General features: G+C 40.0%; 1 protein-coding gene across 3 annotated transcripts in view; it reads right to left on the bottom strand.

Moving 5' to 3' along the window:
• sorcs2 (sortilin-related VPS10 domain containing receptor 2) overlaps positions 1 to 15,606 on the bottom strand; it is a 368,020-nt gene that overhangs the window by 30,336 nt on the left and 322,078 nt on the right. For all 3 annotated transcript variants that reach the window (XM_005741860.1, XM_013913087.1, XM_013913088.1), the window contains exons 10-13: positions 11,720 to 11,866; positions 9,679 to 9,781; positions 3,421 to 3,497; positions 3,140 to 3,231 (exon numbers count right to left, since the gene is read on the bottom strand). In XM_005741860.1, coding sequence (XP_005741917.1) covers positions 3,140 to 3,231; positions 3,421 to 3,497; positions 9,679 to 9,781; positions 11,720 to 11,866 — 419 coding nt within the window. The remainder of the gene's footprint in view (positions 1 to 3,139; positions 3,232 to 3,420; positions 3,498 to 9,678; positions 9,782 to 11,719; positions 11,867 to 15,606) is intronic.

The raw sequence follows: 15,606 nt of genomic DNA, 5'->3' as shown, positions 1-15,606 counted from the left end.
GAGGAGAAATTGCTACTATGATGTGCACAAATGACTGAGTGTTGTGGAGGTTGAACTAATAGTTATGAGAATTTCAATTCTGATCTGAGAAACGCACCAAAGCGACTGAGAAAAACTGTAATTTGTAGATTCGAGCTGCTCTTCACCTTTTTGCCCAGCAGGTGTCACCAGAGAGGACTGTGTTGAAAAGCTTCACGTAATGAAGCTTTTTACAAGCTGCACAAAGCTTCATTTGGCCATCATAGCAGCTGTGGCCTCTCTCGTTCCCGTGTCTTGCTCTTTGTCTCTACAGTTATGAGTTTTGAGCGCCATGTCTTTTTCTTTTACAATCCGGTGCGGACCTCCTTCTTCTTCTCCTCCCCCTCCTTCGTTTTCTTCTTCTTCTTCTGTTTTAATGGCGGGTGTTAAACCCCTTTTGGATGCATTACTGCCACCTTCTTGATCACGAATGGATTACAATCTACCGCACCACCACTATATTCTTTTTAAAATTCCCCTTTCTTTCCACAAAATATCAACAAAAACTGTATCCCCTTAGGCTCTTTGAGGTAATACTCTCATCCTTATCTTATTCTTGTTCTTGTGAGGGTTTCTGACTAACACCTCTCTCATGGCAGTATTTATTACCATCTAAGAAAACATATGCTCTGTTGAAATTCATCTGCAATAATCCCAATAACCTGAAGCATGTTTGCTAACTATTTTACATGTGCCATTTAATCCTGTATGGCCAACTTTCATCCGTGATATAACATCCTCTTGTTTTTATTTATTCTATGACATATTATAAAATCACCTTCTTTCTTTTGAATATTGTAATAATATGTAGCCCTTACTTCCCTGTCCCATTTTTCTTGGCATTTGTTTTTAATATGCAACTTAACATCAGTTTTGCTCATTCTTACATTAAAATCTAACACATTTTTATTTGCTGAACATTTGCAAATTTATCAGCCAACCTGTTTCTTTCTGTATCAATATGTGCAGGAACCCACATTAACTTGACCACTGTACCATTTCTTTTTATCCTGAAACTTGAATGAGTTTTTTCTAATGCAATGTCTGGTCTTGGCTCTGACTGCATATATGAATACGTGTTAAAGCGCTACTTGAGTCTGAACATACTAAAACCTTCCTCACTCTAGCTTCCAAATCTAATGCCATCAGAATTAGAATTAGTTCTCCTGTATAAACTGCTAAATTGTCTGTTATTCCTTTATTTTCCACAATATTTTGATCTGGAATAACAAAGGATATACCTACTCTACTTTCGAGCATTTCAGAAGCATCTGTAATGATCTTGATATATTCCAAATATTCTCTTTCCATGTATTTACCCACCTCTTTACTGTCTGTCTCCCTTTTCAAGCAAATGTTAGTCAGTAACTTGTCCAAGGATCCGTGGTGGAATCTCTGCCCCTCCAGGATCTTAATATATTTAAAATCCTTTTACCCTTTTGTTATTTATTTGCATGCATTTTCCATGTAAGTTTATACTTTTCTATAGTGTCCTCATATAATTTAGCATTAATATGAAGATTTGATTTCTTATTTGAAAGACCACAACTTTTTTTGGATGATGAAAATCTAAATCCCCATGCTAATGCCCAAGACTCTAAATTGCATAAAGCCTCTTGCAATGTTGCTTTAATGAATTCTTTATTTCTTCCCTTCTTCCAAATAATCCCATCATCTGCAAATAGCGAGATACCCATGGACTGTATTGCTAAAAAATATAATTGATCATGATAGTAAATAAAACTGGACTAATTATACTGACTTATGAATTATTTAATATGCAATAACTGATTTGATCTTTGCCAAGAGTTGTTTTCCCAGATTTCTTTAATGACGTGTTTAATTCTGACAAAGAAAACTTCATATTTATTATGTCCTCTCTACCCTCTTCACCTTAAAGTATTTCAATATTTCCCTGTGAGGTTGTTCCTATTATTATTATTATTATTATTATTATTATTATTGTTGTTGTTGTTGTTGTTGTTATTGTTATTATTATTATTATTATTATTATAGGGTCTTTATGTTACAATATAAGGCATCCTTGAGGTGACTGTGTTTTTGATTTGGCACCATACGAATAAAACTTAAAATTGGAAAATTGAACAATAATGTTTAGTGTGTGGCTCTCACTCTTAGTGCTATAACATAGACGTGAAAGTGAGAATTTTGGGGGGGTCATGGAATTCATTTCTGACTCCAGAACAAACTATACAAAAGGAGTGAGTCTTGGAAGTAAGAAATATCAGATTACATTATTTTGATTTTACATAATAAAGTGGTAATAATGAACATTCACACTTCTATTACTTAAGAAGTTCCCTTTTTACCCAAGCCAAAGTGAGGGAAGAATGTCAAGGACTCTGTTCCTATCCGAAAAGTCATTTGATTTAAATTTGTGATAAATGCTTTTCTTTTTTCTTTTTTTTCCTGAGCACTGTCTTATCTATGCGCCCTCATTATTTGATCCTTATTTATTAAGGTCAGTGAGATATTATCTTGCTGAGGTAGAAACTGTATTTGTGGACTAAGGGGAAGGAGAGAGAATCGTTTTTAAAAAATTCAAGGTACCGTACCAGAAATCGAAACTTTTTCAAAATCTACAAGTATGCAATTATACTAAGCAACATTTATATAAGAAATGCACCCAAAACATAATACTTTGCAGGGGTTGTTACATTTGCAAAAACGGTATAAACATCTCAATTCAACGTCTGCATAACAATGATCGCATGGCATTTTGAACATCCACTGACTGACTCTACATTGGAGTGAGTGTTTCTTTACTGTTACTCATTTTTACTTTTGTCTCCCGTTGATTTAACATCTCCTTGATTACTTCGTTTTTTTCCATTTTGTCAGTCATGCATATAAAACTAGGGCTACAATTAAAAGCATACTTATTGATTGACTGTCACAGGCTTCTAACGGATGATCACTGCTACCAGTGAATTTCAGAATAAATCATTCCATTAACTTTCATTATATTGATTATAACTGATTTTGGTGACACTAAAAGGCTTTAATAAGAAGCCAATCATGAAAAAAATCACACTCCATTAAACAATGTCTTATAGCAGCAGCAAGGAGTAAGCATTACTGTCTTTGTCTGTAATCTTACTTGAGTATCTTGAGGGGAATCGAGGTATCTTTGATGGCAACGATGACACCACCGTGGTCCAGATACAGGATATGATGCTCCTCCTCAAACACCTTTCAAAAGCAACATGTTTAGAAATAACAAAAGGCATGGCAGTCAAAGGCTAATAAACAATTTGAAATGATAGATATAATATACTTTTTTATCCTCTCAGATTCTCCTCAGTGGAAAGCTGAAATGGTGAGGTCAGAATGGGAAGAGTGAAGCAGTATAAAAGAAGCATTAAGAGAGAGGATGTGTACCTGTCTCCACGTCTTTCCGCAGTCTGAAGAGATATACATTTCTTCCTTATACTCTACTAGCTTGGAGCCCAGGTTACCTGAAGGCACAATGAGGAATGGAGAATTTTATCAGGTATGAAGTGAGCCTTCATGTGGGGCAGGCAACAATAACGGATTCAAACTGTGTTAGGGATGCTAGAAAGGGAATACCTGAAGAGACAAAGTCACAAAGGTTGAGCACTCCTCCTTGAGAACTTTTTATTGCTGTGTGTGGGTTTGTTTTTTTTTTGTTTTTGTTTTTTTTACATTTGGCCAAAAGGAGAGAATATGTTTGAATTCTGAATCTGCCAAAATTAGCTAAGATATAAAAAAGGATTTATCTCTTTCTCTGATCAAAGCTGGAGGCGTATATTTGAATATCGGAATAGATTTTCTGATTTAGTAAAGTTACGCTTTAAACCCGAATATCTTAAGGGTTTAGAGTTTGTACTTCTTTTTTAAATTAAAATGTAGCTACAATGTGTGTGCTTCAGTAACACATCACTAATTTTAATAACCTTTTTGGTAATGTTGTTGCTATAAAGTTTCCAGACAACCAGTGAAGACCCCAACAGGTTATACAGACGTATGATGTATGTTTTGTGAAAAATTAATTTAGCCAATGAAGATGTCACCCACTGGTTTCTGGACTAATTCGGAAGGTTAAAGGTTATTTTTTGGTTATTTTTTTCAGATATCAGTGGAAGAGTGCTGGAGAAGTGGGCAGCCCTGGTACCTCCTAAATAAGAGTCCTCGTATTTAGGAGCCAGGTTAAGGCAGGTACTTAAGGGGCCAGGATGTCTCCTTCTCCAGGCCTCTGTCATCTTCCCCCCAACCTATGAGGGTCATACACGATTCCAGTAAGGACCCGAGGTGGTATACCGTAGGCTATGGTTATAGGGCCATACACAGTCCAAAATCAACCAGAATCGGGTTTGCCTCGGGAATTTGGTTGAAGCATGGTGGGTGAGTATTAAGTGTGTGAATGGGAATGTGCAAATGTAGTACCACTTAAATTAAATATAAGTGCAAAACAATGACTACAACTATGCCTTACAGTATGCATCCACTGATTCTAAGTACAGATTGGACAGAATAATAAGTTAGTGGGGCAATATCTGACGGTGTGCTCTGAATGCTGATGTGAGGTCATGTGATATTGTAGAGAGGGACACTTGTGTTGGTGAAGAGAACACCAGTTGCTGGTGGTGAAGAGCTGCTGGGAAATGGCTTTTCAGGCAGCCCATTACAAACCCATACCTGGCCTGTAAACTATGAAAAGAATAGGCCTGATTTTACTGGCATTTGTGCTAGTGCAACACTAGCATTTGTGCTAGTGTTGCCTATCCTGTCCTGAATGCCAGCTGGTTAATCCAGTGTCTATGCCAAAATCACCTCGACACCTCCTAACCCTCATGGAAGTCCCAGTCAAGTGTATTATTATGAACTTACACAAGGTAAGAGCTTTATTACAGGGGACCAAGTCAATTCAAATGAACTTATTCTGCTCTACATAAATAGACAAGAGCCTATTTAGGTCACACATATTCCCAAGTGGGGATTGTTTATTATGAAGTTGTGTGAACTGACAGAGGCAGAGCAACTTAGATTTACCACTTCAACTTCCTAAAAGCATGGAAGAAGGCGAAGCTTGTGTCTCTGGTGAGCTAGGTGAACGTGCTTCCCTGTGATAACCATCTCTCACCGGCTGAGAGTGCATATATAGCTAAGTTGCAACTGAGCTATATCTGATGCGTTTTTCCTGGGGCCAGGTTGCACTAACCTCATAAAGTATATTTTGGTAACTTTCCCAAGGCTGTCAGTTCAGTTACAACCCTATAGGCTGCAAAAACACCAAAGCAAAATGGTTCTCAAAGAATTGAAGGCAATGCTGGAGATGGGGCATATAAGAGTCACTCAGTTTCTGATATAGTCCCATTGTTCTTGTTGTGGTTGTCTAAGGGTGGGCCTAGCTTGGAGAGCATGGCACACCTTGATGCAGCTCAGTGTCCTGTGGTAACTGTGGGCAGGGATAGCTCAGTAGGTAGAGTGGTGGCCCCATGATCGGAAGGTCGGGGGTTCAATTCCCCTGAACAGCTACCCTGAGGTACCCCTGAGCAAGGTACCATCCCTACAATGGCTGCCCACTGCTTCACTGAATGAATGGGTTAAATGCAGAGAGGAATTTCCCCACGGGGATCAATAAAGTACACTTTCTTTATTTTCTATATAAATAAAATTCAATTCAAAAACTATACTGTGTGTCTTTGTTTCTGTGAGAGTTTTTTTTTTTTTTAAGCAGAAATGGGCTTTAGTAGAAAATCAAAAGTGTGACTTAAATGGCTTGTTTTCTCTTTTTCACAAACAGACACAGGCAAGCTTACTCACTGACTTAATTTCATTTTCAAGCCTTTTTTGCTTTCTGTCAGCAATGCCCCCACAAAGACAAATATAGTAAAGTATCCAATAAATAAAATTGCTGGCAGTTTAGTAAACTCCACCTTGTGTAAAAGTCCCCAGGCATGAAGCAGTGTGGCAGCAGTTTTATACTCCACCACTGCACAGACAGAAAGGAACAGCCAAAGCTTTTCCCTTGGTAAATTAACTGTATTTTTTCTCTGGAGGAAAGGGGTTTTCTTGCCTAACCATGCAAACTCTTTACATAAATACTGTGCAAAAATCTTGAGCCACACCTTATTTCTTTATATTTTGATAGGAAAATGGGAAATTGCTGGGAAATACAATATAAAAGAAAAAAAACTCAAATTTGTTCAGTTGTAACAAACTTTATTCACCTTTATTCTTCAGCACAGCCTGAACTCTCTTAGGCACGCTTTCTTTTTGTCATTCCTTTAAGTTGTCTTCAGGAATAGTTCTCCTTGATTCTTGAAGGACATTCCAAAGATCCTTTTGAGATAGTGGCTGCTTTTTCTCTGTTCTCTGCTAAGATGACCCCACACTGATTCAATTACATTGAGATCTTAGCACTGGGGAGGCCAATACATGACTGGTAACGTTTCATTGTGGTTTTTTTTATAATTAGGTATGTTTTTACTGCATTGGCAGTTTGTTTGGAATACTTGTTACACTGAACAATAAAGCCATCTGTGATGGTTTGGTACTGAATTTCAGTCAGTGGTGTTGGAGATCTTGTCAAACCTGATGAACTTATGAATACAGAAAACACTGTCTGATTTTGATCTGGCTTGCAATATCAAAAGTGCCTGGAAAGCAATTGGCTAATGGCCAATCATTTTTCAGCCCGATAATTATCCCAAACCCACTTCCAATGCTGTAAAAATATACCTGGATAGAAAAACGCACAGTTGAACACTATCACACATGGAACCCAGAACTTAACATTACTGAAGCAGTGTGGGAAAGGAAAAAAAGGCAGCTAACATCCTTGGAGAGTTTAGGCTGTGCGGAAGAATAAAGGTAGTCATCTCGAATCTTGACTTTCAAGCTAGACAAAATTGTACAAACTCTGCCTTTTAAATTATATTTACATGATATTGTATTTGTACAGGTTTCAATAGATCGCTACATTGGCAAATGAAGACTCAAGACTATTTCATTGGATGGATGGCATGGATAGACTTTTCCATCTCACTGTATATTAGGGGCTTGCTGCTGTACTGCTTCCATGTCACTCTACCCATCCTCCTCATTCACACCAGCCCTTTGCATGTCCTCCATCACAGCATCAGCAAATCTTCTCTTTTGATCTTCTTCTCTTCCTCCTGCCTGGCAGAGCCATATTTAATATTCTTTATCCAGTATATCCACTATCCTTCCTCTGCACATGTCCAAACCATCTCAGCCTTGGCTCTCTGTCTTTGTCAACCTGAGCTGTCCCTCTGATACACCGATCTACTCTGATATACCGTAAGTTTCGGGCTATAAGGCGCTACTTTTTGCACAAGCTTTGAACCCTGCGGCTTTTAGTCAGGTGCGGCTTTTCTATGGATCGTCCATGATTTTTGTGATATCGTAAGACGATTGTTTTGGTTGTTCCGCTGTTGTATGGCACTACGTTGCCTGGCGGAAGGGCATGTGATCAGACACACAAGAGTACAAGGGTACAAGAGTGGTACACTGGTCACATGTCCATCCGCCAGGCAACGTAGTGCCGTATGAAGTAGCGCGAAAAACAAACTTGATTAGCAAGGCTCTCAGCGAGGGAAATAGAGCTGCTGCACGTACCCTTGGTATAAATGAATCAATGGTGAGACGCTGGAGACGCCAGCGTAACAAACTAGCTCAGTCCAAAAAGACGAAAAAAGCTTTCAGAGGAAATAAGAGCAGATGGTTTAAACTTGAAGACTGGATGAACACACAGAGAGCAAACGGGCGAGGTGTTTCAACTGTGCAGATCTGATTAAAAGCCAAAACAGTCGCCAACGAAATGAAGATAGAAAATTTCAGAGGTGGGCCATCCTGGTGTCACAGATTTATGAAACGAAAAGGACTGTCCATCAGGGCACGGATGACGGTGTGTCAGCAACTCCCTTCCGACTACGCAGAGAAAATAACAAACTTCTGCAAATTCACACTAAGAAATAAAAACAAATGTATTCCATCGGACCGGATGAGATCATAAACATGGATGGAAGTGCCGTTGACGTTTGACCTGTTAATAAGCAAGGTGATCAACCATCACGGTGAGAACCACTGGCCATGAGAGAACAAATTTCATTTGTGTGCTGGTCTGCACAGCATCAGGGTTTAAACTTCCGCCAATGGTGATTTTTAAGCGAATGACTATGCCAATAGAAAAGATCTCTGCTAAAGTCAACAAGAAAGGGTGGATGGTGGAAAGCGTAATGAAGGAGTGGCTGCAAGAGTGCTATGGGAAGCGACCTGGAGGATTCCTTCCCCCAAAAAAAGCGTTGCTTGTTTTGGACAGCATGAGGGCCCATATCACAGATTCTGTGAAAGCAGCCATTAAGAGCACAAACTCGATTCCAGCTGTGATTCCTGGAGGCACAATGAAGCACCTGCAGCCACTCGACATAAGTGTGAATTGTGCCTTCAAAGTAGCACTACGCGTTCAGTGGGAGGCGTGGATGATGAGCGGCGATAAATCATTCACCAAAACTGGTTGCATGCGAAGAGCAAGTTTTGCCCAAGGCTGTCAGTGGATTCTGACAGCATGGAGAAGTGTGAAAACATCCACGATCACCAACAGATTTTGAAGGGCTGGACTGCTGCGTGATGGAGAGGGGGACACCGCCATGGCCCTTCAGAGGGTGTTCAACTCTGACACTGACAACGAGGATTTCTTTGGTTTTGAAAGTGACAACGAAGGAGAGAAGCTGAGAGTGGATGACGAAGCCATCCTGAGCCTGTTTGTTTCCGACACTGGAGAAGAGGACTTTGTTGGTTTTAGTGCGCAGGAAGAAGAGAAAGATGGTGGTGAATGACTGACTTTTCTTCTTGTTAAAGCTGTGTCACTGCACCTGAGCCTAAAAGGTAGGCCGAATCTATTTTTCTGGTGTGCTGTAGGTCATTGTTATACACTACATTTGTTACTCGTTTATAAAGCACAGTACATGTTTCGTACTTGTAATTACGTGTACTTGTATATATTAATCAAAGGGATGTGTTCCCAAACAGCCATCTCTTTCCTGATAATCCCCTTTGTGCATATTCTCTTACATATGGTAGGTAAACATTAAAACACCTGCGCCTTTCAGTCAGGTGCGGCTAATGTATGTACAAAACAGAATTTTCCCCTGATTTTAGCTTGTGCAGCTAATATTCAGGTGCGCTTTGTAGTCCGGAAAATACGGTACTCATTTCTAATCTTGTTTATCCTGGTTACTCTCAATGAAAACCTGCTCCCTACTCTCACTATAGATCAAAATGTTGTCTGCAAACATCGTAGTCCACAGAGACTCCTGCCAGACCCCAACCTGACTCAGACCTCAATCACCACAGAAAGCAAGAAGGGGGACACAGCTGATCCTGGATTTAATACCACAGCCACCTTGAACCCCTCTGTAATTCCTATGACACATTTTGCCATTGTTTTGCTGTCCTCATACATCTCCTGCACCACCCTCACATACTTCTCTGCAAATCCCAACTTCCTCTCAGCACCCTATCATACACTTTCTCTAAATCTACAAAGACACAGCCAACCCCTCTAGAAAATTCAAGAAACAAGTTACATAAAGTGAAAACAAGTGGAGGAAGCTCATAAAAAATTACATAAATAAAAATAGGTTTACTTACCAGCACCCATAATAAGACCGGGAGCAGAGTCTTTGGTGTGGACAGTCCCAGACACATAGGGGTTGTCTGCCCAGCGCAAGTGGAGGTGGAGGTGACAGTCCGGCTGCAGAGGAGACACATGTAGAAAGAACTTAGGAAGCACTCAGATCCACCCACCAAAACAATGTTCAATGTGGCCCAAAGTACTTAGAGTAAAATAGTGGGTCTACTGAATACCGGAGCACTCGCTCAGCAATATTTAATGAGTCTTACAACAGATACCTGATTATCCCACTGCAAACTAATCGCAGTTCAAAAGGGTTTTAGTTCTGTTAATCAAACTGTATTTGTGACAGATATTTAATGAATGATAATTCATTTCAAATATGAGAATCAGAGTGGAGAGTCACCAGTGCAAACGTTAGGCATTTTATGAATTACATTTCCACTTGTTGCTTCAAACCCTAATGCCGAGGATGTTGACTGCAGTTTCAATAGAAATGTATTGTTTTGCACAAAAGATTGTCATGAACTGTTTCTGATAATATATCAAAAACCAGTGTTTGCAAAAAGCTGGAAAGCAAGTTTGATCTATAAGAACCTGAAGACTTGTTGGTTGCATCAGATCATTACTCACCAAGATGCATCTCTGTTTTATGAATTACAAACAGTATATTACATCACTTTGGCTCATTCCAAAATAGGGTTTTCAGTATGCTTTCTCATAGATTCCAAAGCAGTGAAGACAAATTGTTGGTTAGGTAGCACAGGACATATTCTTCAGCAGTGTAAGTTAAGTACCATCAGAGGTGTAGTGCTGTTTGTCTAAACACTGTTTTAAAAAATGTTAGTGTGTCTGACTTTACCTGTACCAACTGTACCTACAACTAGCTGTTTTACAACTACTCTTTCAAGAATTTCTGAAATAAAAAGAAGGCTGGCGATTGGCCTATAATTAACTAAAACAGCAAGTGCTGGTTTTTTAAGTAATGGTTTAATTTTTGCCACCTTAAAAGCCTGTGGCATGTAGCATGTTACACTGATCACATTTAAGATCGATGCAATCATTAATGGTAGGAGTTTTATAGGAATGGGGTTTAAGAATGGGAACAAATTAACCTTTTATATCCTATGTAATTTTGCCAGTGTCTGGCTATATGTGCTTTGTGCAGAATTGCTCAGTAAATATATAAAAATCTTTTAGCATCTGCACATTTCTTTGTGGTGCTTCGTGGAGCACGCAAACTACAACACACCGCATTCCGAAACGATAAACCTCTCCTGTGTATAGAGGTCATTTCTCTTAACCAGTCTCTGTCAGGTAATGGCTACAGCTGACAGCACGTGCCTGTTACACTGACATATAGATAGTAGATAGTACATCTGCTATCTGGCTTTGTCTATCTCTGTGAGTTGTGATGTCAGTGAGGCAATACATGTGATGTCAGCTTTTGAAATAAAGCCGCCTCTCTGACTGATAGATGTAATAAGTGGAATCCAGGCAAGGTAATTCTGTTGAGGTATGGAAGAGGCTAAAGGGAAGAGAGGTCAATATCAGAGCGACCAACCACGGCTCAGAGATGGTAAATGAGTCTCAAACTGATATCTGTGTCCTACCTCCAGATGTGTCAGCTGACTGAAGCGATGGTTCAAATAAAAGAACAGACTCACACCCCCTCTATCTCCCTGCGAGGTATGATGTATGGATATCAGACTGCGTGACTCATTGCTCTTTGCTGACTAGCCTACCCCTGCAGCAGCAACTTTGACAAGATGGATGGCAAAGCTAGGAGGGCATCTCAAACACATCCTTCAATGTACAACACTCATCCTTCCTTCGCTTACTTTATGCTTACACTCTGAACAACCTAGTCAACAGGTCTGGACAGTCTGATTGATTGCTGCTTGTGCAAGATTGCATCTGCACTTCAGTTTATAGATACAAAGTCTAAGCCAAGTGTCTACTACTACTATGTACAATATGCATGACTATGTGCAGTACTAACGTACTCTGTAAAAATCTGTATTGAGTACAGACTAGTTTGGTTAGATGGATGCTTACCGCTTTGCAACTGACAGGTTTGCCATTCATGTCAGTGGTAGGTGGGGCCAAGGGTTCCCAGTCACGTCCTTTGTTGTAAGTTATTACAGTTGCCACTCTTCCATCAATTTTCTGGTTTGCCAAGAAGACTCCTTTGATTCCACGTACCTGACAGAATGAGATAGATTTTTCATAGCTTGGGTTAATTTTGCAAAAAGTTATTTCTGTTGCCCTTTTAAAGAAATCTTTGAACATGATGCAAGTCATTTTGAAAAAAAATGTGGTATATATGTAACTACTGCTTAATCTTCTGTCAGCTGCTCCCTCTAGGGCAGGGGTGGGGGAACTCCAGCCCTCAAGGGCCGGTTCATTACTTGGCCTCTGGAGAACTTCAAGACATGTTGAGGAGGTAATTTAACCATTTAAATTAGCTGTGTTGGGTCAAGGACACATCTAAAACCTGCAGGACACTGGCTGTCGAGGCCTGGAGTTCCCCTACACCTGCTATAGGGGTTACCGCAGCAGATCATCTCATCCTATCCCTAGAAGGTCACCCCGAATGACAATCTTAATATATTCTACCATCTCTATCTCTGCCTCCTGTCTTTTTATTAATGTCACCATCTCCAAAACATACATCATACTAGGTCTCAGTACCCTCTTACAAATCTTTCCTTTCATTGTGTTGATGCATGCTCAATCATCCAGGTAAGGAAATCCCCCAAAACTGATTCTGGATGATCATGTTTACTGTAAACCAACACATACCAGTATGTAAGATTTGATCATTATCATCCACTGGAGCACAAACTGGGTGTCATCAGGGCTATACAACACAGAGTGAACACAATCCCCACGGATACAGCAGCCAGGGAAGCAAGAATCACTTGGATGTGCGAGGAAACATTTTTCCCACTGAAAAAATTACGTCCAGATGAACAGAATCAACTTTATGGGCTTTCCTTTCATTCTTGCTACCTCTCACAGAACAAGAATTTATGTTAACTACTAAAACAAAATGTGACACAGATGCTAAAATAAAGACAAAGTTGTAAATTCAATCAGCTGACTGACAGCAGCTTAACATTGGCTAATAATAAGCTAGAGGTCATGTAAAACAAATTAGGCTGTATTAGCCAAACCCTTGTATGTAGTTCAACAAGCAAAGGGAATGTTCTCTTCCAGCTGAGTCACTCAGTAGAACACATGTGGTATGGGATATCTCGCAGGATCTTTTTGGTGTAGTGGAAGTAGATCTTTTTGCTTTGCTCACTGCCCCTACTTCTCCATAACCAACTATTATTGCACCTCTGGGGATGAATGCGATAGCGCATGTTCCTTGACATGTTCCTGTATGCCTTTCCCCCAAAGGAAATGATACCAGTAATTCAAGAAAGAGTGTCTCAGCAGTGCCTCTCTCAGATTCTAGTGGCCCCTTGGTGACCAGCAAAGCTGTGGTATGCAGAGATAATCAGTGTGTTGGCAGTGAGGCCGTCCTCTCTGCAGGACCTCCTCTCTCAGGTGGGAGGGGAGGTGATTCATCCATGCTCAGAACTATGGCAGCTGCATACTTGCCTGTTGAGAGGTCAAACTTGGTAACCAGGTCTTCACCCACATGTGGTGGCAAAAATTTAGAGTGCTGGAGCTTCATATACTAGAGGCTTGTATGCATACAAACAACAGAACTTTGAGCAATGGAGCCAGAACCGACGCATTCTCCCATTCCAGTGCTCTATTGTGGATGTTTTAAAATTCCTGCAGGGACTGCTGGATAAAGGTCTTACCTTTTCTATCATTACATTTTTTTGACATCTATATGTGCTAATCATAATTGCTTTAATGGGGGTCACAGCAGGTATACAGTGCACCAACTGAATCTTTAAGTCTGTATATATGAAGTTCCTTTCATATAAGACTACGTTGCTTCTTGCTTTGGGTTCTACAAAGCCAGTGGGTGACAATCATGCTTTGCCTTCTTGAACACAGTTTTCTGTTGGCCTCAGAGTTATACTATGTATGAATGTAACATTTACCTAAGGTTATTCCTGTGGCTTGTAGCTCTCTGAAATTTGAGCTTCTGAGTTTCTGCCTCCTTCCTTTGGCTTCTGAGGAGCAGAGGAGGCTGCTTTTTCTGTGTCTGGTGTGAGTACTGAATATATACATTGACTGCACTCAGAATGTGTGTTTATCTGACCAGTTGATTGCCTGCTTTGCTAATCCAGCCAGTAGTAGAGCTCTGTCTAAACAGAAGCTCTCCCAGTGGATTATGAAGGCTTACTGGCATAACGCTCCAAGAGTCTCTCTTTGCCTCTGGGTGTGAGAGCACATTTTATTTATTATTATTGTATTATTTTAGGTATTTATTCTGTTATGTTGCCCGGTCTTATAATAGAATACACCTTGAGGTGACTGATGATTTGGGGCTAAATAAATAACGCTGAATTGAATATGAGGTAATGAATGAGAATTGGGAAATTCAGGGGCTCTTTTTAAAGGGGTCATTGTGGATGATATTTATGCTGCAGCTAGTTGGTCATCACTGCAAACATCACTTCAATTCTATCACTTAGAAGTGATCGCTCCTTCATTACCTTATTTTGTCCTTTCTGCTTAGTCTACAATGCACTAGGTCCCACTTAGGTCTGGTGGCTGCTTTCCGGGGCCTGTATATATTTCCCACACTATATGTGTTGTACCAAGTAAAATGACTGAAAGGGAACAAAGTGTGATGTCTGTAACTTCTGTTCCCTCAAGGAGCAGAATGAGGTAGACTTTCAGGATACTCCTCTGTGTAGCATAGCTCAGTGAAGGGCAGCTACAAAACTGAGGGATGACTGCGATGACAGGGTTGTGTAAGTGTGGGAAGAGCTGTGCATATGTCATCACATCATCTGCCTTAAAGGTGTGGATACAGGTGTCTTTGGCCAGGGCATGCAGGGGTGTGATAACCCACAATATACAGTATGTGTTTTACCTCATTGATGTCCTACAAGGAACAGAAGCTATAGACATTAACACTTTGATTTATTGCTTTTTTATGTGTGCTAGTTCAGTTTTTAATATTACCGGTACTGGTTTTATGTTGTAATCTAGATAAAGGAATCTAAAACTGGAACTTGAATTCCAGAGTCTGAGTCATAATATCAAATAGAATATGCCGTTTAACCATCATTAAGGTTTAAACCACTGGACTGTCAAAGTTTAATTCACAGAAATCAATATCTACTGCATAGTTTTTGTGGCTGTGATATTGTTAGCTTTAGGTTCTGAAGATAAAATATAAAAGACTGAAACAATAATGAACAAAAACATTTAGACCAAGCCAGGCAGCAAATCAAAGTCCATAAGCCTGCCTGTATTCTCTTTGTACGTCTGGCTTTAAACCTCTTCCTGTCTGTATTTTATAGTCCTTCTGCTTCAATCTGTCTTTATTCATCCCACATATATTGTTCACCTCTCTATCTATATCTACAGCCTGTGACGAAAGCGCAGCCCAGAGCAAGGGATGACACATGGGAAGGAGGAGATGATCCACTGCCTATTCTTTCCCCTCTAACGCTCCCTCTCTCTTTCTTCCTCCACCCTTTGTGTCACGTCTTCTGTGCCCATTTATCTGGAGAAATTGGCAAAAGACTCAGGACATACACAAATGAACAACTGCATAGCATAGCTGCCTTGTAATGTGAAAGTTTTCCTGGCATGCTTAATGTGGAGAAGAGTAAGGAATTAACGTTTAACTTGGGTTTATACAGGGAGTGCAGAATTATTAGGCAAATGAGTATTTTGTCCACATCATCCTCTTCATGCATGTTGTCTTACTCCAAGCTGCATAGGCTCGAAAGCCTACTACCAATTAAGCATATTAGGTGATGTGCATCTCTGTAATGAGAAGGGGTGTGGTCTAATGA

Source organism: Pundamilia nyererei, unplaced genomic scaffold, assembly GCF_000239375.1.
Source record: "Pundamilia nyererei isolate P.nyererei 1_Seehausen unplaced genomic scaffold, PunNye1.0 scaffold00114, whole genome shotgun sequence".
Taxonomy (NCBI): Eukaryota; Metazoa; Chordata; class Actinopteri; order Cichliformes; family Cichlidae; genus Pundamilia; species Pundamilia nyererei.
Note: the sequence above shows the minus strand (reverse complement) of the source record. Positions and strands in the feature narration are given on the sequence as shown.